At 40.4% G+C, this 22,628-nt stretch overlaps 1 protein-coding gene across 24 annotated transcripts in view; it reads left to right on the forward strand.

The window, feature by feature from the left end:
* The window catches only part of DTNA (dystrobrevin alpha), a 390,982-nt gene that overhangs the window by 271,040 nt on the left and 97,314 nt on the right, over positions 1-22,628 (forward strand). For all 24 annotated transcript variants that reach the window (XM_060028867.1, XM_060028865.1, XM_060028869.1 and 21 more), the window contains one exon: positions 6,652-6,732. In XM_060028867.1, coding sequence (XP_059884850.1) covers positions 6,652-6,732 — 81 coding nt within the window. The remainder of the gene's footprint in view (positions 1-6,651; positions 6,733-22,628) is intronic.

A 22,628-nucleotide genomic window follows, 5' to 3' on the forward strand; every position in this document is an offset into this window, starting at 1 on the left:
ATGTGTTAAACATCTACTCGGAGCTCATAACCGCAAGCAGCAGAAACAAAAACAAAAAGGCAAAGAAACAAAGTTAGGAGTAGCATGGACTCACAAATAAGCCAAAAACTAAAACTAAAACAAAAAAAAAAAAACTGTGTGCCCACATACTTTGATTAAAAGCAATTTTGGGCAAGTTGCCCTAAACCAAAATTTCCCCTCAGTATAATGCTCTAATTATCAGTTTGCTTAGTACCTTAGATTAAAACTGAAAAGTAGTTTTCAGTTAAATGTAAATGTCATTGTCACCTTGGCCTTTTCAGCCATCAAGTAAGTTTATCAGGTCAAATAATTTCATCCAACTGGTTTTTAGCAGAATAAATTGTTTGTTCTTGGAATCAAGCTCCCTTTCTTCTCTGTTTTTCTGCTCCGAGAGCACATTTACTCTGCTTTGTATGCCACTTACTTACAAAGAATTTACAAAGGAAAGTTTTCTGTGTCACTCATTCACGTGAACTTCTCCTTAGGGATGGACGCTGAACCTTTCCCTTCAAACCCATCCAGCTTAGATGCCGAATCAGTGTTGGTTTAAAAGCCTCAGAGCACAGGATAAGTAGGTTTTAATGGGAGGGAAATGATTGGAAAACACTCTTTCAGAACATGGAAGGCTGCCTAACAAGATGAGGAAGGTCCTGGGGAGAAAGCAGAGTGATACCAGTGGGCTCTGAGTGGAGGAGGGACCAGAAACCAAAGGGAGGCAAATGGAGGTGCTCAACAAACACTGTTGAGTGGTTCAAAGGCAGACCGTCCTTCTTCAGAATATTGACAGCAGTCAGCATGTGCGTAGTTGGAATGGCATCTGAAGCGTGATTTTGCAGTGCACACTATGAGTTTTAGGAAAACTGATTTCAAAAATTCAAGGAAATTAATGATCCCAGTCCCATGAGCCATGGTGGATACAGTGACTATTTTCACTTTCATCTTCATTTCTTGTGCTCTTCAGCACTTTGGGGATGTCAACACCATGGGTCACCATTCTGGAAATTCTTCCTTATGTCACCATTGTAGTCCGGTCTCCTATTTTTTCTGACAACTCTACTTCTCTTTTTCTGTCTCTTAGTAGCCTCCAGACACCCTGAAGTCAGATTTTAACCAAAGTTTTGTTCTTGACCGCTTCTCTCCCTATACAGTTTGACTTTCTCTCAAGGCTTCACCGTTATTGTTATGGATCTCAAGTGTTCAAGGTGTCCTTCAAAACCGCACCCCATGTTCTCAGGAACCAGCTTATCCAGAATAGTCAGCATGTAAAGTCAGTGTCCCTTCCAGACTTGGCTTCTCACTGTCAAATCTTCTGCTGATGAAGCACCTTGAGATAGGCTCACCATTAGCTCCATTAACTCCCCATCATAACAAAGCAATGTCCCACCAAGGCTGCCACTTTCCAGTATTTCCAAAGCCACACAGTCCTTGAACAGCTACAAGGGCGTTGTTCAGAAGTGGGGAGGAAGTTTCTAACCCCAAATTTGTGCCTCATTTTGTTATCTAGAATGTGGAATAGCCCTACTTGTGCACACAGTCTCCTCTTGGGAAATATTCCCAGTCCTGGCTCAATTAAGGCACATTGGTACATTTTATATGTTTATTAATAATTCCTGGAATATAGTCCATATTAAGGAGTTCCATATCCAAATATCCAACTGACACTGGATATCTCCACTCGGACACCCCACAAGCAACTCAAACTCTGTAAGCCCAAAACTAAACCCTTCATCTTCCCACACCTACAGACCTGTTCCCCCTTGTTGGTACCTTAGCTCAATGAGGGCCAACCCATCCCACTGAGTTGTCTAAGATAGAAAGTTGAACATTATTTTTGACCCCAAAACTCCTTTGCCTGCTCTCTCTCACTCTCTTTCTCTCTTTCTGTCTCTGTCTCACACACACATACACACACACACACATCCAGTCAATCATCAAGCATGAAAAAGAGTTTAGACATGTAGTTCATAGGCTTCATCTTTATTCTATAAATATTTGTTGGGTGAGTTTGAAAAATGAGTAAGAAATTTAAGAATCTGAATGATTTTATAAAAGGTTTTATAAATGAGCTATGAAAACATATAAGGCAAAACATATGAATTGTGTGAAACTGTTCAAAGTGTAATGAACGAAGCTAAAGCCAAAAATTAGATAATACAGGTTGGTTGGTTGGCTGGCTGGCTGGATGGATGGATGGATGGGTGGGTGGAAGGAATGAAAGAAGGCAGGAGGAAGGAAGGGACAGAGGGAGGAGAAAAAATCTTGAAAAGAAGAGCTAAAGAAAGGAAAAACAGGATTTGCAGAAGGTAACAATGTAATCAGTCAGAATTTCTGAACTTGCATCTTTGCTTTCCTCTCGATCATTTTTTTCCAGCTATGGCCTGAGTGTGAGAGGTTTGAGGAGATGTTGCAAGAGCATCAACTTGCCTTAAATGAATTATCTTTAAATTTTTCTTATGCAAAGTTTTAAATATATACAGAAGTAGAGAAAATACTATTCATCTCTACCCTTAATTATTTACCCCCAGCCCCCCCCATATAATTATAAAACAAATCTAATCTAAGATATTATTTAGATGAGTCAAGTCTCCATGTTTTAAAGAATTATAGCCCAGTGATATAATAATAATGGAAAAGACACTATAAATTTGAGAAATAATTAAAAGGACATTGCAAAAAACTAGGGAAGTGCTGTACTGTTTTTTTATTAAAAAGGAAGAATTAGTTTCTTGAGAGTATAGAGTGTGAATTTGTTGTAGGTTTCAAGATAAAATGGATTTTTTTTCAGAACATGGACAAAATATAGTGGTAATCCTAGACATTTCAACATGCTAAGAATAAGGATTACTCTATTGACCTCATTTCCTTATTCATTTATCCAAATTCCATCTTTTTTATAAATGAATTAAGTCAGCTAATTTCCCTTTTTAATAAGGTTACTAGACTGCTAGCTCAGGAAAATACCATAGGATAAAAATGAACCTTAATTTCAGCAAGATACTAACAAAAGTCTCTTAGATTGTGCATGCGTTGGAAAAACATGAGCTGGATCTTCGTACAATTAGGTAGGGATTGTAACCATGTTGTGACCATGTCTGGAGGAATAAGTAATGGATTCATCAACTTGGCGGACAGCCTCCAGTTGTATTCTGGAAGACTCTGTGGACCTGGTCAGATCTTAGATTTTAGGCAACGACTTGGACACAGAAGACATGAGACTACTCTCAGGGTAGGCTATGAATTTATAGACTTTCAAGAAGAGACCACACATGTCAAACTGAACTAAGTCCGTGGTTTATTGGGCCAGAGACAAATTTATTTTAAACAAGGTGGGTAAATGGAGCAAGAACCTGCCCAGCCTGTCTCGGTACAGCTTTTTTGGGTTCCAGAGTCCATGATGGATCCCATGGTTGCCACTTACATGGTCCACGTGAGGCAATGGGCCGTTGTATCTGAAAAGCTAAACTTCACAGCTCACCACATCCCTTTTAATATTTAGGGCTTACATCCTCAGCCAGGAAGAACTTTCACAAACTGGAGACATTGACAGGCCTCCCTACCCCTTCCTGAGGCTTGAACAAAACAGAGGGTCAGTTGAGTCCACATGGTGATGGGCAGAGGAGAGCAGTCAGTACACTCCTGACCCTAAGCATCATCTCTATGTCCCTCTTTACTGCATCCTGGAGAGCAGCACCTTAGCCAAATGCCCCCTAGGACCTCTATGAGATGGAGGAGCAGAGGAGCCAAAGTTTCTCTTCTCAGAGGATGAGGTCTTGCTGGAACTAAGAAATTTAATCGTGTACTGCATCATAGTCGTTTTATACCTGGAGCTTAAATCATTATTTTTGAAGAACTTACATAAATCATCTATGTCTCTAATGTCTTCTTTTAAAGGATTATTTACAGATATTGAGATTCTCTTGATTATTGAGCCAAACTCAGCATCACTAAAAGTACATCTTCATCCAGGGGTAAAAGATTTAGCGTTCATGTATTTCTGATGGTCTCTGTGTCTCTGGTTATCCAGCATCCTAGAGAGTTCATTTCCCACATGAGCCTCTCAGATTTATAGAGGACATGAAACTGGGAAGCCCCTTTGAAATGCCAGTGACAAAATCAAAAATTTTTTAAATATCAGAAAGGTAGAAGCATGAGCTAAAAAGTAAAAGAAACTAAGATTAAATATGAAGTCCTACCTTTAGCCCCCAAATAAGCATTTACATAGAAAGTAGAAAAGACCTAGCTTTTTTAATGAACTGCTAGCTTAGTAAGAGCCAGAAGAATGAGCTATCTATGAAAAAATTGCATCAGTAAATGTCCTCATCAATGGTGGTAACTATTGTATTCTATACATTCCATACAGGTGAGGTAATAGCTGTGTCATTTGGGTTAATTTTGTATATCTTATTTCAAGGAGGTGTTAGCCAGCCATAGAACAGGATAACTTGAATGTTTAAGGGTCTGGTCTCTAAACCGTGTCTGATGATAATGAGAATAATAGCAACATCTATGTATTGAAGCCCATTATGTGCCATGCTCTGTGGTAGACCTTGTGTTGATACTTGAAATGACTTTGGACTTGGACATCTTCAACCTAAGAAGGTCAAGGATAAGCTACCTCCCCATCTAAACTTTAAACTCTGTGATGACAGAGACCTTTGTACATAATGTCCAGATGGTAATGAAGATGCTAATGATGATCATGATAGCTGCTTCCCAATCTTTGCGGAATAAATTAATCAAGTTTATAATAGACAGGGAGAAAAGGTTATATGGCTCCAGAAGGGAAACCAGATCAAACGGATTGAAGTTATAAGGAGGCAAATTAAAACCCAAATATAAAAAAGAAATTTCTATCACTTATTGGTGCTCAGAAATGACACCTGAAACGTTATAAGGAGGTCTGTCGGCTATTAAGCGCTCACTAGGTACCAGCCACAGAGGTTACCAGCTGGTAAAGTTGATACTATTATCCTCATTTTGTACATGAAGAAATCGGATGGCAAGTAAAAACTTGTCAAAGTTCACACAACAAGGAAGAGAAAGATTAAGAGTTACTGACTTTAAAGCTCATATATTTTCACTAAATTATAATCATCTCTATCGTCGGAAATAATCTTACATGGACATTGGATAAATGTCCATCTACTGAGAACATGTTTAGGCAAATTCCTGCATTGAGTGAGGGTAAGTCCTACCTCTTTGATCCTTCGAGCACTCAGTATCAATGAGTCTGTTTGTCAAGTAATAAACTCTCATAAGAATGAATGTTTAATGATCTGCCTCATAACACCATAGAGTAATAGAAGTATTGATAGTATTTTTTATGAATCTAAAGAGATCAGTTTGAGGTGAGGGAATGATAAATGCTCTCAGTGAGGGACACTTGCTAATTGATCCCAAGTTTCATTAGGAAAGCACTTAATTGGCCTCCTAATATAAGTGCTTCTAGGCCGGTTCATTTACTTGCTGCCCTAACTCTTCTAAAGCATTTCTGTAGCACATTTACTGGTAAAAAGAAGGTTCAATACATGTCAAAATATAGCCATATGCCTTAATATCTGTTATGAACCATAAACATGGGCTTGAAGAGAACCAAATAGTTAGAAGTAGAGAAGAACAGACATTTGTTGAAAGTCTACTCTGTCCTAGAAATTAGCCCATTCAGAGGAGGGTGGGAGGATGGCCAGGAACTCAGGTGTCGATTTAACAAGCAGCCCATCTGCAGGGGATGGTTAGGAGACCGGCCCAAGCCCGGCAGAGGTTCGGGGGTAGAAAGCAGTGGGACATGTTGTGGGGTGGGTTACATAGGATAGAAAGAGCCTGCAGAGGGGCTTGGATTCTGAGCTGAACATTCAGCCCTGTGCTGCAGGCATCAGAATCCATGCTGGATTCTTGAGCAGAGGAGTGGATGAGGAAAGTAGTTCAAGAATGTGGGGAACACGCTGTGTTAGGGAGGAACTGGAAGCCGCAGTGTCAGAAATAGCAGGGGTTGTTTTTTAGAAAGGAGTCTCCTCTGAGGTTGACAGGAAGCATTGCAAGATAGACAGGAGTAATAATGATGCACTTACTGTATGCCAGGCAGTGTTCCCAGCGCTGTAGGTTACAGGCACTCATTTATCCTTTTAACAATCCTATGAAATAAGTAGTAATATTGTTGTCAGTCCCATCTTCCAGGTGAGAAAACTGAGGCTTCTAAAAACAATTGGCCTAAAGTCACCAAGAAAAGATGACCAACATTCAGCCTGTGCTCACCTCACAGCCATGCTCTGATGACCACTTAAAATGATTATTTGATGATGTTACTATCTGGTATCATCTAACTGTTTTGAGTCACAGCTTGAGCAGACTGTTCTCAGAAGCAGTAGACACCACAGGGCTGAGTTTGTGTTCCTTGGCCCGTGAACATAGTCAATAACCTGATCTCCGTGCTGGATACACGTGCTGCCTTCCCGCAGAACCTGAGGAATATGGGACAGACCTTTTCAAGTCTTAAAGTTAAACTTATATTCTAATAATGATAAAAATCAAATTAAGTGTATAGGTTAGATCTGTAGTTGTTCTATTTATAAACATTATCACTTTCTTTCCCCACGCATGGCACACCACATGTGTACGTTTTTCTCCCCCCAGGGGCTCAAGATCTGGATCGCATCCGACTCTCCACCTACAGAACAGCATGCAAGCTGAGGTTTGTTCAGAAGAAATGCAATTGTAAGTATGCCAGCTGTTTGGACTAATTACCCTCATGAATCCTATAGTTTACATTTGTTACTTAGTTTATTAAAAGTAGGCTTTCTTGCAAGTATTGATAAAAATATGTTTATACAACAGTAAAAAGAGTATTTTGATGCACAAATGGTAGAAAGACTATTCCCAAGTAATTCTGAAGGCTTCATGGCTCAACTGCTAAAGTATTGGAATGCATGGGCCTCTGGATATGTATGTAATCCTGCCCTTGGAATGGTTTAAATCCGGGTGGATGGTTTTCTTCTTTTCTCTAGCTTTGGTATTATAAATACAGTGCCAGCAAAATCGTTTCAAAGATCTTAGAAAATATCAAACATTAAGTCCTCCTTATATTTCCTTTACAAATATAGGAAAATGTCTACAAGCTCCTGGAAAACATTTAAGTTACTTTCTGAAACTATAAAAATTAGCCCTTGGTATCAGAGTATTAACTACTTTTGCCTACATCAGACAATAACAAGAGAAGAGACAATGCTTAAAGAAACAAAGAAACTTGCTTCAACTTTTTCCCAAATTTGAACATGTAAGCAGCAACCTAGCTCACTATTCACAGTGAGCAGGTTCACATTCCTTGCCAGGTCAATGCTTCCATTAGATTATCACATCCATTTTCTCTTGGAAAATATATTGCTTCAAAGTTCATTTATATGAGCTTACTCTTTGCTTTTTTGAAAACTGACTGCTATAAAAAATTAATAACTGTTCTCATTCTCTAATTAGTATCAGGTGAATTTTAAAAATGAAAACCGTAAAGTTCTCCTGCATACATAGACATAGTTCTTGAATATGTGGCAGGGGGACTAGGCACTTGGTGAACATAGAAATCAGCCATGTCCACATCTCTACCCTCCCAGAGTCTCCGGCAGATGCTTCCTGGGGCCCTGGGCAGACCCCGCCCCCCAGCCGCAGGCTCCTGGGTTTACAGCTAATCATGACTGTGGAGGTGGGCAGGGCACAGCTGCTCCTCAAGTTACAGCTTATTCTCTAGCCCCAGTAGCTAGAAATGGGGCAGGACAAGAAGGGAGAAAAAACTTAGGTGGGTCAAATATCAAAGATGTGTGTTGACTCCTCACAGGAAGCTAAACCAGTCCCCCAAAATGCAGTGAGAAGAACAGTACAGATGTGGGAAGGAATCTGGGGTTGTACTTGCAGTCCTGGGTGTTGATAAGTCATAAAAGCCCTTTCGGGGACTGGTGTTAAAGGACAAGGAAAATGCTCCCAAAGAAGAAAATCTTTCCTTCTCCCCTCAACCCCATCAGCCATATTTTAACAAAAGGAAGAATTTCTGTGTTTTCAGCAATGAAAAAGTGATGGGATCCTCCCATTTTCCTTCCTCATTACCACTCCAGTGACCCTCAACATAGAGGGAGCTCTGTCCCCTTAAAGCTTTGCCACGCAGAGCCTTCCTTAGACTACTTGCAGTAGAGATGGGGAATTTTAAAAAGACATTACAAAGTGGTAAGGATGAGCAAATTAATTAATTAAAAGGAAAAGAAAGGAAGGAAGGAAGTAAAGAAGGGAGGAAGGAAAAAAAGATCAAAGGAAGAAAGGGAAAGGAAAAGAAAAGAAAAAAACCCACATTGATTTGGCAACCGTGCAGCCAACATTACAAAGGGCTCACATTGTTTGCCCTAACTGGGTCCAGCAACCCACAGGCCACTTCCCATTCCTCCTACTCTCTGACAAAGCCCCTTCCTCATTCTTGGGCACCTCGTTTTCCATTACCTGTTCTTCTCTGGCCCTCATCCTTATTCTATATCCAGAATTATGTCATACTTTCATTCACCCTCTTGGAAAACAGTGGAGAAAACAGTGACCTTCTTGGAAAGCAGCATTGATCCAACCTTGTCTAGTTGCCCCTCAGTGCATCAGTTCATTTACCCCTTAATTTAGGAAGCTTATAGTGAGTTCTTACTATAGGTTTGCACTGCACTAGGTACCAAGGATAGAACAGTGGTGAATAAGATGTGATCCCTGCCTTAACCTTGCCCAAAGTCTAATTAGATAGATGGATTTTTAAACAGACGTATAAAACAATGTGGAAGTATAATGCTAGGAATAAGGACATAGAGTGTAGGACCACCAAGAAGGCAGTGCCCTGACCTGGGTGTGAGGGCTGTGGACAGGAGCTTCCTGGAAAGGGTGGAGCCTTAAAGAATTAGTAGGCATTAGGGAAGTGTTATTTGCTTTACAATGTATCTTATAAATATCATACGTTTTTAGAAGGAGGAAAGATATTACATTCTATACAAACTAGACAAAAGTAAGGCTCAAGGCAGAAGAACAGCATATGTTGAGTGCTCTGCTAAAATTAAGTTTCATTTTAAAGTTGTTTCTACCTTGATCAGAAGGCTTAAATGCAAGTACTATATGTGTTTGCTGAGTTTTCCTTCCTGACAAAAAATGTAGCAGTTGTGATGTTGAGGTACTTGGAAAACGCTAACACAGTTGAGCCTGGTTTATCTTCATCACAGTTGAAGTCTTCCTTTTAGGAAGACAGCCAGAAGCACTGGTGGTTGTGACATATCAGTCAACATTGAATATACACCCCTGTATTAGAGAAGGATAATTTCTGTCTGCAATAAAACCTAACTCACAATAAATTTTGGTACCTAATAATGGAGTTTTACTCTGCAATAAAAGAAATAAGAAAAAAATACAGAAAGTGTGCTTGTAAGTGCATTGTTTTATTGAAAACTCTTACATTGTATTTACTTCATGGAAATCAATAGAACTTAACTGAGAACACGTTGTTTATTTTTAGGCCCAGACCTTATTTACAGGTAAAATTTATTTTGTACATTAACAAAAGTAAGCTTTAAAACTACATAATGGAAGAAAAAACATAAAAACTGATACTTGTAAAGTTATCACCTAGAAAAAATAAATATTGCCTGGGTATAGCATGGAATGTATAGATTTTTAGGAGATTTCTTTTCTGTCTAAATTCAAAGATCAAAAGAGTTAGTTCATTCCCCATATTTTCTTCCCCACAGCGCTTGCCTACTCTGTTTCTAGAATATTGATTCCTATCACTGACATTCGTGTTCATTTCGTTTAATACAATTCCTGACGGATGCTGAGAATAACTCGTTGTCAGTGTTCTAAAAAACTCTAAAGGAGAGGCCAGAAAACCATGGCCCATGAATTGAATGTGGCCCAGCATCTAATTTTGTATAGACTGTGAACTAAGAATAGTTTTCACAGATGAGTATTTGCAACCTATTTGATAATAGGGAACACTAACTTGTGACCCCAAATAAGCAAAATGCTATCTCCCCAAAATAATTCTATTCTTTTCATCGGTAGATGTGCATTTTTAAAACCTTGGGCTCAGTTATTATATTTTTAATTTCATAAGTAAAAATGTTGTGGAAACTTGTTTTCTCTACATAGTATCTACACAGTACTACTATATAATATGGTGATGCCTCTTGGTCCACAAAAAATATTTACCAACCTCTGCTAGAAAAGAAAAGTTGTAAGAAGCCCATCTTTAGCAGACTCACCGATACAGAGAACTAGTGGTTACCAGGGGGAGAGGGAAGTGGAGACGGGCAATATGGAGCTGGGAGGTAAGAGGTACAAACTATTATGCATGAAACAAGCTACAGGGACATATTGTACAACGTGAGGGATATAACCAATATTTTATAATAACTATAACTGGAATGTAACTTTTAAAAATTGTGAATCACTATATTGTATACCTATAACTTATATAATATTGTCAGCAACTATACTTCAAGGTTTTTTTAAAAGCCCATCTTTTTTTTCCTCAGGCAAAAGATTCTTCATTTCTTCCATTTTTCTCCGTAGGCTCTATTTTCCGAATCAGCTTTTCCCTTTACCATTCATCTTTGTACCCTGTCTTGCCTCCCCTCCCCTGTCATGGCTAGCACATTCTCTAACAGAATAAAGGAATGAATGTGTCTAAAAACTAGGGGACAAAATTCGGCTATTCTGTTTTCTAGGAGCAATGGGACAGAAGGGAGAATACGATAATATTCCCAATACTCCTTCCTAATCAGCAGCCTTCTCTTTAGCTTCCAAGTGTCCTGGTGACTTTCCACAAAATAAAAACTCTATATACCGTTTATAAGCATGTATGAAAATGGCAACATCTCAGCCTTTATTCTGAACAAATAACCGTCTTCTACTAGAACATTATTTCCTCGGTCAGCATTGACATGGTAAATGACCCAGATACCCTGTGATGTCAGCAGATCTTTTTTCAGAAATTACTTTGGAGTCAACGAAACGCAGCCGTAAGTTCATGAACAATGAAAGGCAACAAGAGAAATCAATCAGAAATCTCTAATCCCTCCTGTTTAATAGTGGAGAAAAAAAGTAAGGAGGCAAGAGGATCCTCTCCTCCACACCCACAGCAGATGTTGCACCAGTTCTTCTGGTTACAGTCTGAATTTTCTTTCTATCACTCATATCAATTCAAATTGAATTAAAATTTTGTTTAAAAGAAAAAGAGGACAAAAGGTATACGTTTGCATGTGGCTTTCTCAAAATATCTTTCCTCTAGTAAATGAAACATTTTTTTAAAGTATCCTTCATTCAGATACAATTTAAAGTCAGAACACATGCTTTTGTCTGTAACATCTCTAAACTTCTTTCAGGATTTCTTGTGAACCAAAAAAAAAAAAAAAAAAAAAAAAAATGCAGTTATCTATTTACCTAAATGTTTCTCTAACACTGCAAAATTAACCCAAGTGAATGCTCTCTATGTACCTGAATAAATACTCTCCTATGAATGAATGAATATGCCTCACTAGATTCATTCTTCACCAGCCAAGTGACTAGTCTTACACTGCAAAAGTAGCCTGCATTAACAAATGCTAATATCCCACTCACTTTTCTTCAAGCTAGTGTACCAGCATATTCCTCATCTCTGCCTCATTTTTAAGTGTGTGGATTTCTGGCTGCCTGTGTCAGTTTTCTATCTTTGCATAACAAATGACCACACACTTAGCAGCTGAAAACAACACACATTTATTATTGCCCTGTTTCTGTAGGTAGAAACCCAAGCAGCATGGCTGGAGTCTCAGCTCAGAGTCTCATGGACTGACATCAAAATGATGGCTGGGTCTATGGCTCTTATCTGGGGCTCCAGGTCCTCCTCCAAGTGAACTGGCTGTTGGCAGAATTCATTTCCTTATGGTTGAAGGACTGAGGTCCTCATTTGCTGCTGACAGTCGGCTGGGGACAACTCTCAGTTCCTAGAGGCCACTCACATTCCTTGCCACATGGCTCCCCACAGGCCGTTCAGAGTTCAAATGTCTGCTTCTTCTTCCATGTGTTTCTCTGACTGCCTCCTCTGTGACCAACCAGAAAAATACTCTCTGCTTTTAAAGGACTCATGTGATGAGGTCAGGCCCACCTAGATCCTCTCCCTATCTTAAAGCCAACTGGTTTGGGACCTTAATTACATCTGTAAAATTCCCCACAGCAGTACCTGGATTAGTGTTTGATTGGATAACTGAGACAAGGTATGTGCACTCCGGGTGCCAGGAACCTTGGGGTGGGGCGAGGCGGGGCATCGTAGGATTTTGCCTACCACAAATGCCCGAAGTTTAAAGTAAGAACGCAGGCAAGAGAAATAGCTCTCCCCCTCAAAGAGATGTGTTTAAAAGAGAAAGATAGAAGGACTCTCTCCACTCGAGGAGTCAGAAGGAAGAGCAGGAAGGTTCACAGTCAGGGAAATAAGTGACAGAGGTCAAACCCTCGGAGCATAAGTATCTTTGTATTGTTCCAAATGTGTTGGACGCGCATTTTCATTCCTGACGTTGAATCATTCTAGACACTTGTTTAGAATAAAGACAAGTGGATCGTGCTAGAATAAAATGTTCCCCAGAATTCCCTGTGGGGAATTTGGTGGTGGCAGCAGAACATAAACAAACCCATTAAAGATGCCCGTGCACCAGGCGGTGGAAACACTGCTCCCCTCTGGGCACGCTGGACCGACCGCAAAAATGTCTCCCCTTAATCAGGGCAAACTTCTGGTAGAGAAAAGCTATGATGTTAAAGCCCTGATGCTTGTGATACGAGTTTAATTAAAGCTACTTCCTCCCTTTAATTGCCTTTATTTTGAAGATCTTAAAGATCAGGGTTTTGTTTTCTTGTTAGAATTTTTTTTTTTTTTTTTTTTTTTGCGGTACGCGGGCCTCTCACTATTGTGGCCTCTCCCGTTGCGGAGCACAGGCTCCAGACGCGCAGGCTCAGTGGCCATGGCTCACGGGCCTAACCGATCCTAGGTTAGGATCGGCATGTGGGATTTTCCCGGACTGGGGCACGAACCCGTGTCCCCTGCATCGGCAGGCTGACTCTCAACCACTGCTCCACCAGGGAAGCCCTAGAATTTTTTTTTATAGAGTGCTTGAAGCTTTGTCTGCTCAAGCTGCTACCACTGCATGTACAGCCTGTGAAGTAAGCCGACACCTGTAGCCTTGTTTCCAGGCGTCTGGATGTAACATGCATCATCTTCCTTCCCTCTGTCTTGCCTCTGCTTTATGCCAGGAAGCTGTGCTAACTAAGCATTTTTACTCTCACAGTTTAGGAAAGAGCATCATCTTAAGTGCTCCAGTCAGTTGGGAAAGAGTGGCGTGTAGAGAGGATTGCCTTTCAAGCTTCTCCAGCCCCATCTAAAGAGGGCCAGAGCAAGAAGCAATGAATGACCTTCCCTTAGCGTTCTGCTAAGCTCTGTTCCTGGGAGCCTGCAGGATCGGCCCAGAGCCAGTCAGCAGAGCGATGAAAGGATACCCAGGGGGTGTGCTCTCCCGCAGTCCGGCTCCCAGGAGCCCCGGGCTCTGGTGAACACTGAGAGAAAACAAAAGACAGTAGGGAGGACAGGGATGGAAGAATGGCCTCTCCCACATAACCACACCTGTTATCCTGCTGGAAAGTCATGCCTGATGCCACCTTGATTTACTCCTCAGTGAAGCTTTGTTGGCATTTTGTCCTTGTTATTAACAATCACACATTTATTCATTCATTCAACAAATATGCCCTGAGATGTACTAGGTTCCAAGCGTTATACTTAGACCATGGTGGAGGGAAAGTATGGTAATATTCCTTAGTGTACAAATGTAGTATTAGTATAACCACAAGTTTAGAATGTGTCCTATTTATTCAAAGCTTCTGATTTTGTTAATATCAAATAGTAGATACACCCAAAACCTTTGCTGTAATAAACATATGTAGCCTGTCGGTCCCCTGAGAGAGCTGTCATTTTCTGAAGCAACAAAATTACTTAAAGTTTGGTGGTTAAAAGAAACCAAGTATATCTATAGCTACTGAAATGGATTCAGTAGCTGTAAGTCTGTAGGTATTTTTATTCCTTCGTGGTGTTGGGCTAGGACTTTTGCTTTATCTCCTTTTCTATCAGGAATTGTAAAGTTGTTTGTTGCAGGTGAGGAGAGCATAGATGCCAAGTAGGTTCCCTTGGAAAAACACCAGATAAAATCTTATAACTGAAAACTCCACTTCTAACTTCCCAATATTAGCCGACTGCCGTGGTAAACAGTCAACTGCCCCACGATGTCTGTCAAGACTTGTCATCAAGAGGCAAGCACGTGGACCACTAGGCCTGCTGCAAAGCTAATAATAATGGCACCAGCCCTTAATTAACTTAGTTTCTCAGAAAAATAATGAACTTCAATGTAAGATCAAGTACGATTCATTTTAACTTTCAAATTCAACACTGATGAATAAGATGGTGATGTTATATCACGGAGAAGACTGAGAAAAATTTGTATGGCCTAATAGAATCAGAATCTACTTCAAACATGGTCATAATCATTTTCTTCTTGTTTATCATTCCGGGAGAGTTCCATCAGTGATGGGTGGAACTTGATTAGAATCAGTACTTTAGCGTCTGTTTCCCCAGAAAGCAGACTCCACAACAAGACTTGTGTGGAAGTAGCTCATTTGGAGAGTGGACCCAGAGCAGAACAGAGCAGAACAAGAAAGGAAACCAAAAGACAATTCTGGCGCTTCTAAGGAGGCTTGTGAAATGCACCCCAGAACTGTCCATCCAGAGCTGAGAAGGAGGAGGCACTAGTCCAGCTGCTCAGTCCTGCACTGGCCAAGGGCAGCCTACAGGACTTAACGCCCCCGAGCTTCTGGGTTGCACATGTGAGCCTGGCAGGCGGTTTCCGGTATTTGTGCTGGGACGTCCTCGGAGGTTCGTGGCGGGAGCCTGAGGCCAAGTGATGTCTGGTTGCGGCTACGCTGAGCCGGTCAAAGTCTAAGTTGTGATGGTCACTCCCGCAGAGGCTGGAGAAAAAAAGTGCCCTTTTCCATCTGTCCTAACATTTCTTAGGACAGATGGAAAAGGGCAGACACTGGAGACTTGCTGTAAAAATCTAATTCAAAGTCGATAAAAGCCCAAAATAGGGCAGTAGAATGTAGGATAGAGTTAGGGCACATTGAAGAAACCTATGCAGAGTTATCCAGTGAAATCTAAAATGACTACCCAGAGGGGAGATAAGATACTAGATTTTCTTGCTTCTAAGGCTATTAAATATATTCTGAACAAAGTTGAACACTGACGGTGAGAAAGTAATCATTGTTCAGATATTTCTTTTCATTTACCTTCTCTTATTATTTTTACAATCCTTGGTACGATACTTTGAAAACTAATAGGCTTAATAAATGCTTATTCAATTGAACATGGTTAAATTTAATTTACAGTATGACATCTATTGAGCCAACAATTATCATACCTCATTTTGAATAATCACGCAAGTCTGCAAACACAATTTAAGGAAAACTGAATACATTTTCCTGATAGGCAGTGGATGTACTGCCAGGGCCTTTGAGGACCAGCACGATACTCAGTTTGATTTTACACCAAAAATACGTTGTAGACCTTTTCCTGAAGTCTATTATATCATCCACCTTAACCAGGAAATTAAAGTGAAAATAAAATATTACGTTTGTAAGAAATGATGCTTCTCCCCAAAGATCCTTAACAAAGAGAACTATCTTGATGATAAAGGCATATGTTGAGAGCAAGGAAGATGTTGAGTTTGGAACAGAAAATAATTTGGTGAGCTACTCAGATGTTGTTTAGATTCATATTTTAGAAAGGTATATAGCTCATGGCTCACTAATGGAGATCAAGTCTGAAAACTGTCATTTGCTGACATTTTCTTTCTGAACTCAGTGTTTGGTTAATGTGAGTGATGACTAATATCTTCAGTGTAAATCACATCAAAATGCATTTGTTAACCCTGGTGAAGCATAGTACTTAACTGAGTTCCTAACAGCTTTTTTAAACACAGCTTTGTCATGATCAAAGACCTGAATAAGGGCATAAAGTATATACTTGAAAAATCCTAACTGGCTAATTTGCACGTGGCTTTCTCCACCACAGTGTTCTTGGGATTCTCATGATATTTTTTAAATAAATTTGTCTGACTCAAATGAGCATCAATTTCCTCTTCTTCCTGTCTCTCATCTAACTCCATCCTTTAAGTCAAGGGTCCCCAACCCCCGGGGCCTGTTAGGAACCAGGCTGCACAGCAGGAGGTGAACAGTGGCAAGCAGGGGAAGCTTCATCTGCCTCTCCCCATCGCTCCCTACCGCTCTCATTACCGCCTGAGCCATCCCTCCCCACCCCCCATCCGTGGAAGAATTGTCTTCCACAAAACCAGTCCCTGGTGCCAAAAAGGTTGGGGACTCCTACTTTAAGCCGTGCTCCATAGCAGTGGTTCTCAGATTTCCTTCTTTTTCAAAATCACCTAAGGAGTTACTGAAACCTAGGGATGCCCTGGCTGAACTCCAGACACATGGAATCAGAGGCCACGATCTGAGATCCACTCACTGCTCTAAAGATCACCTCTGATTTTCACTCCTGGACTGCTTGGCCGTAGCTGGGGATCTGAATTAGCTGACGTGGTAATTGGAAAATGAAATTAAGCATTAAACTTTGCAGGATGCAAATTCTCAATCTCTCTGTTGACTTACTGAAAAATTAGAGAAGTCTTATATAATGGGCAAGAGGAAAGGTTTCAAAGGTATAGACCCTGTTTTCCAGTAAACACAGCACAAACTCCACTGGCCCAGTCAGGTCAATACAAGATCCGATTACACCATGATCACTCACTCCTCTCTGCCATTGGTCCCTCGACCCTCTTCCTGCTGGAGTATCCTCCCAACCTCATCTCCATGTGTTCATATCCTGATTCAGGAACCATCTTGAGCTCTACCTCCCCTCCTCTAAAACCTTTCCAAAGTCTCCAGCCCACAATAGCATCCTTGTATGTTGAGCTCCAGTAGTTTGTTTGTTTTTTTAACCTGCTCTATGAATATGGACTTTTTATAACATAGTGTCTCGAACAGGGCTTCAGTTAGGCCTTCTGAATGTGTCTCTCCCATTGGAATCGTAAGCTCTTTTAGGGCCAGACTCTCCTATTGTGTTAAATCACCTACCACATCAAACATGTAACGCATTGTAGAATCTTTAAAATTTCCAGTTGGATCTAACTTCTTTCAAAAATATTATGGAATCTCATTTCTTGCTTCCGTTCCCAACTCTTTATAAGCATATGGCAGTCTTTCTCCATTTGTTTATGCCCGTACGTGCAATAGATGTATGGTTAATAGTGATACGCTGAACTTTTTTCTCATGAGCTGATGCTCTCTGAATTTCAAGAAAAATATTTGATCTGAAAGTGAACTAAACTAGTCATCACTGTTACAATCTCTCATGGGTTTTTGTAACATCACATCTGTTAAGAGGAAAACAAACCTGAAATTATAGAAAAAAAGCTTGTATTAAGGGACAAATATTTTTATAACTGACAGAGTGGAGCAAAGAATTGAAAGAATTTGGAGGGGATTTTTATAATTCTATCTGAATACGACAGTAAATTTTCTCTCAAAAATAAGAGTAATGCCTAAAATGTATATAGTGCTTTACATTTTTACTAAACTTTTTCCATTTTTGTTATTCCCAGGACACCTATAAAATAAGAAAGGTGGATATTATTATTCCTATTGTACGAATGAAGAAAGGCTTGAGTCCAAATCTACTATCTTTAAGTCTATTTATTTTCTATATAAGAAAAAACAGATTGTTGTTGCATGCTCAAGACACTTGTTTGCTAAATATCTCTATTCGTCACCACTTACAAGTTCTGTATGATCAGGTTCCTGCCTGTCTTGTGGATGCTAATTCTAGAATCCAGAACAGTGCTGCCACATAATAAGGGCTGAATAAATACTTAATGTATGAATGAAGTTTTAGTCTCTGGAATGGAAGGCTAAGAAAGAAGGCTTGTTAGTGGCTTGGGGTAATGAGTTTGAAGAGGACTCTGAAGTCGTTCCTGGCACTCACAAGGGGATACGTTCCTCTCCCCACCTCCTCACACCCCACCCCGTGGCGGCCTGACCCACACGTGAAGCTCCTTAAAAGCATTTTTACTTGAAGTCTGCTTGGCATTTAGAATACTGAATGAAATTTGCTATTTGAGAGCTGTCATAGGAAGAAGACAGTGCTTTAATGTGTGCTCATCTTTTAGTGCTAAGAGCATCAGAATTTACTGGACAACTAAACGAATGAATTCTCCATAATTAACTTTTCTACAAGCCTACAAACATATTTTCAGGATCTGCTATGTGAATGAACACAATTTGGTACTCCAAACCCACAGCATAAACTACTCAGAAATACCACCTGAACTTGGTTCTCATACTTTGAAGAGTGTGGTTACAAGGGAAAATCCCTGCTGGGAATTTTCCTGAAGGTCAGGAAACTTTGGTCCAGGGAGGGGAGAGTTGGATGAGTTTTCAGGAGAAGCAACCTGTCTCTTTTGCGGTGGGATTTGATGAGTAAATCAACAGCAGAACTCACCCTGCTCTTACCTGCATGTCTCAGAGGTGGAAAAACAAGTCATAACAAAGCCTCAGATAACGGTCACCATCACTTTAAGTATCGGTGGCAAGGGTGGGTGAGGGTTGAGAGGGCATGTGTGTGGGCGTGCACACGCATATACACACACACACACACCGTCTACACACTAGAGGGTATGCATATTCCCAACGGCATATTGACAGATTATGTTCAATTCCCAGCCTAACTAAGAGTTGTGAGTTTAAGTTTTATTCAGGGTCTTACAGAGGACTGTACTCTGGGAGACAGGTCTAAGGAGCTGCTCCAAAGAGGTAGCAGGCTTATATGGGGTAGCGGGGATAAATTCATATATATGTGAATTTTTTGGCTGGGAAGTACATGATGTCAAACATACATCTTGGTAAAAGATTACTGCTAGGCGCAAAGAACAGGTATCTCAAGTTAATGATTTTAGTGTTTCTCTGTGTATAGGAAGATGCAAGAATCTGGGGTCATTGAAATTCTTCCTGAGATATGCATCTTAACTATCTAGGTGCCCATTTATACAAAGCACAGAATGCCTCATCCTGTTTTTTCATCCCTCAGGGCGCACTGTCTGTGGCTGGTCGCAGTGGGTTGCGACTTAACCCTTGTAAACCTGGATGATGAGTAATAAACATTCTTTGTTCTTTTTTCTCCCAAATGTGTATAGACATAATTACATAAATCATTCTTAAACTGCATAAATTGATAGTGACCAGCTTCTTGTGATGTGCCTCACAACCTATTAGAACATAGGAGGCTGTCTTGATGCGGAAGGACTGAGAACTTCTGCCTTAGAGCAGTGCTTCTCGTACTTTAATGTGAATACAGGCTCCCTGGGGATGTTGTTAAAATGCAGATTCTGATTCTCTAGGTCTGGGGTGGGGACCTGAGAGTCTGCATCTCTAACAAGCCTAGTGTCTTGGGATTCCAAGTATGGTCCTAGACCAGCAGCTGCAGCATCACCAGGGAGCTATTTTATAGCCTTGTAGGTGAGTCCAGTGTGCAGCCATAGTTGAGAACCACCACTCCAAAGTGAATGAGATGAAGTCACTAGATGATGGTTATTGACTCTCCCCAGCTGCAAGCCCTCTGAGAGCCTTCGAAAGGTTGATAAGTCAGTGATTGCCAAGAGTCACGTGGAGAGCTCTGTGAAAACCCTTTCCCATCCTGCTAAATTTTGGAATCAGTAAGTGGTAGAATCTGGAATTGGGAATTTTGAGGAGCCCTATTTCATGAAGTGTCTTTTGATTTTCCTATCCTATCTGTACCCTCTCTTCCAGATTTTACCCTACTTATATGATTCTCCTACTTCTCATAAAGTTTATGACCTCGGTCATTTCTATCTGGTAGAAATGAGTTTGGCATTTTTGCACTTATCTCAGGGATACTTGGATTTAAGTCATCTATATCTATGATATAAAGAGTCCATCTCTTGTTAATAGAGTGTAAGAGATCAGCAAACAGACAAGAAACATCGCTTGAGATCAACAAACTCTTCTCTACCCACATACAAACATTTCCTCCCACCCCCCCATCCTGCCTCTGACCCAGCCGTTTTCTTCCTGATATTGCCTGAATTTAAGGCAAACTATTGAAGCTTTGTCTATTTCCATTTATTTATAAAGACAGACCATGACGTGTTAATAATAAATGTCTGAAGTTAACATATTATTTTTAAGATTCTGTGAAGTACTAAATATTGCTTTTAAGAATACATTTTGTCGGACTTCCCTGGTGGCGCAGTGGTTGAGAGTCCGCCTGACGGTGCAGGGAACACGGGTTCGTGCCCCGGTCCGCGAAGATCCCACATGCCGCAGAGCGGCTGGGCCCGTGAGCCATGGCCGCTGAGCCTGCGTGTCCGGAGCCTGTGCTCCGCAACGGGAGAGGCCACAACAGTGAGAGGCCCGCGTACCGCAAAAAAAAAAAAAAAAAAAGAATACATTTTGTCGGGACTTCCCTGGTGATCCAGTGGTTAAGACTTTGCCTTCCAATGCAGGGGGTGCAGGTTCAATCTCCGGTTGGGGAGCTAGGATCCCACATGCCTCGGGGCCAAAAAAACAAAACAGCAGAAGCAATATTGTAACAAATTCAATAAAGACTTAAAAATGGTCCACATCAAAAAAAAAATCTTTAAAAAAAAAGAATACATTTTGTCTATTCTTGATATGGTTAATGTTATCTGAATAATTTCATTATGCAAACTGGTGTCTTATGTAATATATTAGTATAAAGCGTATGCAGTTTTATAGATGAGGAAACCCCACTTCTTATCACCTGTGCATGATAGTAGGTGCTCTGTGATGGACATTTAAAGCTTGATGGCTATTTAGTAAAGTGTGCACAGTGCCATCTAGTGTTATACAGTCATCATTGCATGACCTAAATAAATTCCTCGGTTTCTAAAATGACTTGATAGCTCAACAATAAGTAACATACAACTGTCAGACCTTTAAAACAGACCTCTTAATAACTTCCTAATGACTCTCAACTTAGTTCATTTCTTAATGCTCCTATTTAATTAAGCAAAAGGCTTGTGATACTTACCTTTTTCAATAATAATAGGTATTGAATGCTTGTTATGCACTAAGCACTATGTGAAGTGCTTTACATGGATTATCTCATTTGCTTCCCACAATAACCCTGTAATGGAAAAGCTGTTATTGTCCACATTTTACAGATGAGGAAACTGAAACTTAAGGACACTATGTGGCTTGCTCAAGGTCATAATGGATAGCCAGTAGGGAAATCAGGTGGAAACCTAATCAACCACCCAGGAACGTGTACAACTTGTATCACTCTGTGCTGTGATCTGAACCTCTCAAAGTAGTTACCAGTGAAATAAAGCTTCCAAGAAATGTTTATGAAAGCAGGCCTTCCTTACCAGGTCTCTGTTAACAAATACAGTGAAATCAATTCAAACTCCACTAACGCAGAATATTTGACAATCAAACTGAATAGGTATCTGCTTTTGTGGCTGGGATGGTGTTTGTGCTTCTCTATATCACCTACATAATATATGCTCAAAATTGTATGTTAATTAGTTTATTTAATTTGGAGGACTGGGCTAAAGCTTAAGTTTGGATTCATAATAAATCTTGTAAATTAATAATAGCATAGCATGGCTGCAGATCCAAGAGTGTTTAATTATTTTAACACAAAATATTATGTGCCAAGCCCTGTGGTCAGCCCTTGTGTATACCTTTTCTCTTTTATCTTCACTACAACTCCCTCTGGGTGGCATTAGCTTTCTCATTTCTGAAAAGGGAATAATAAACTGTATGGAGGTGAGATAACTTGCCCACAGTTTCACAGTTATTAGTGGAGCCAGGAGTGAAACCTCAGTCTTTGTGATGGCAAAATCTGTACCGTTTCCACTCTGCCACTCCTAGAAAATAACGTGCATAATTACAGTTGTCTGCATACTGCCACCCCCTATGGAAAAAGGCCACAGTCTCTTACTTGGACTAGAGCCATAGTCTCCAGCGATTTCTGCATGTGTGCCTGTCCACCTCTGCTCCTTTCTTCCCTCACTGTCAGAAATGGTATTTTTAAGCTGCATGACTGACCATGTCACTCTGCTGTTCAAAACCCGTGTCTTAGCATAAAGACCAAAATCCTTATAGCGGTTACAGTGCTCCTCCACCTTACCTTGTTCTTCAGGCCCCTTCACGACCATGTCGTAATCCCGTTTTGTACCTGGCACCCTGTCTGTCACAGTAAATCATGATTTCTGATTCTCTGTTTGTGCAATAGTGAGGCATGCCTGTATCCCCACCAGACTGTTAGTCCATGAGGCAGGAACCACACCTGTATGGTTTGCCATCGAGTCCCCAGGACCCACCACAGTGCCCAGCACATAATTATGAAAACCAGTTTTTTTTTAAGTCACTTATTACTTAAAATATTACTATTCTCACAGCCAGAATTAGTATTTTATTTTTCCTTATATGGAGACCTTAGGTGTGTA

This window comes from Delphinus delphis, chromosome 13, assembly GCF_949987515.2.
Source record: "Delphinus delphis chromosome 13, mDelDel1.2, whole genome shotgun sequence".
Classification (NCBI taxonomy): Eukaryota; Metazoa; Chordata; class Mammalia; order Artiodactyla; family Delphinidae; genus Delphinus; species Delphinus delphis.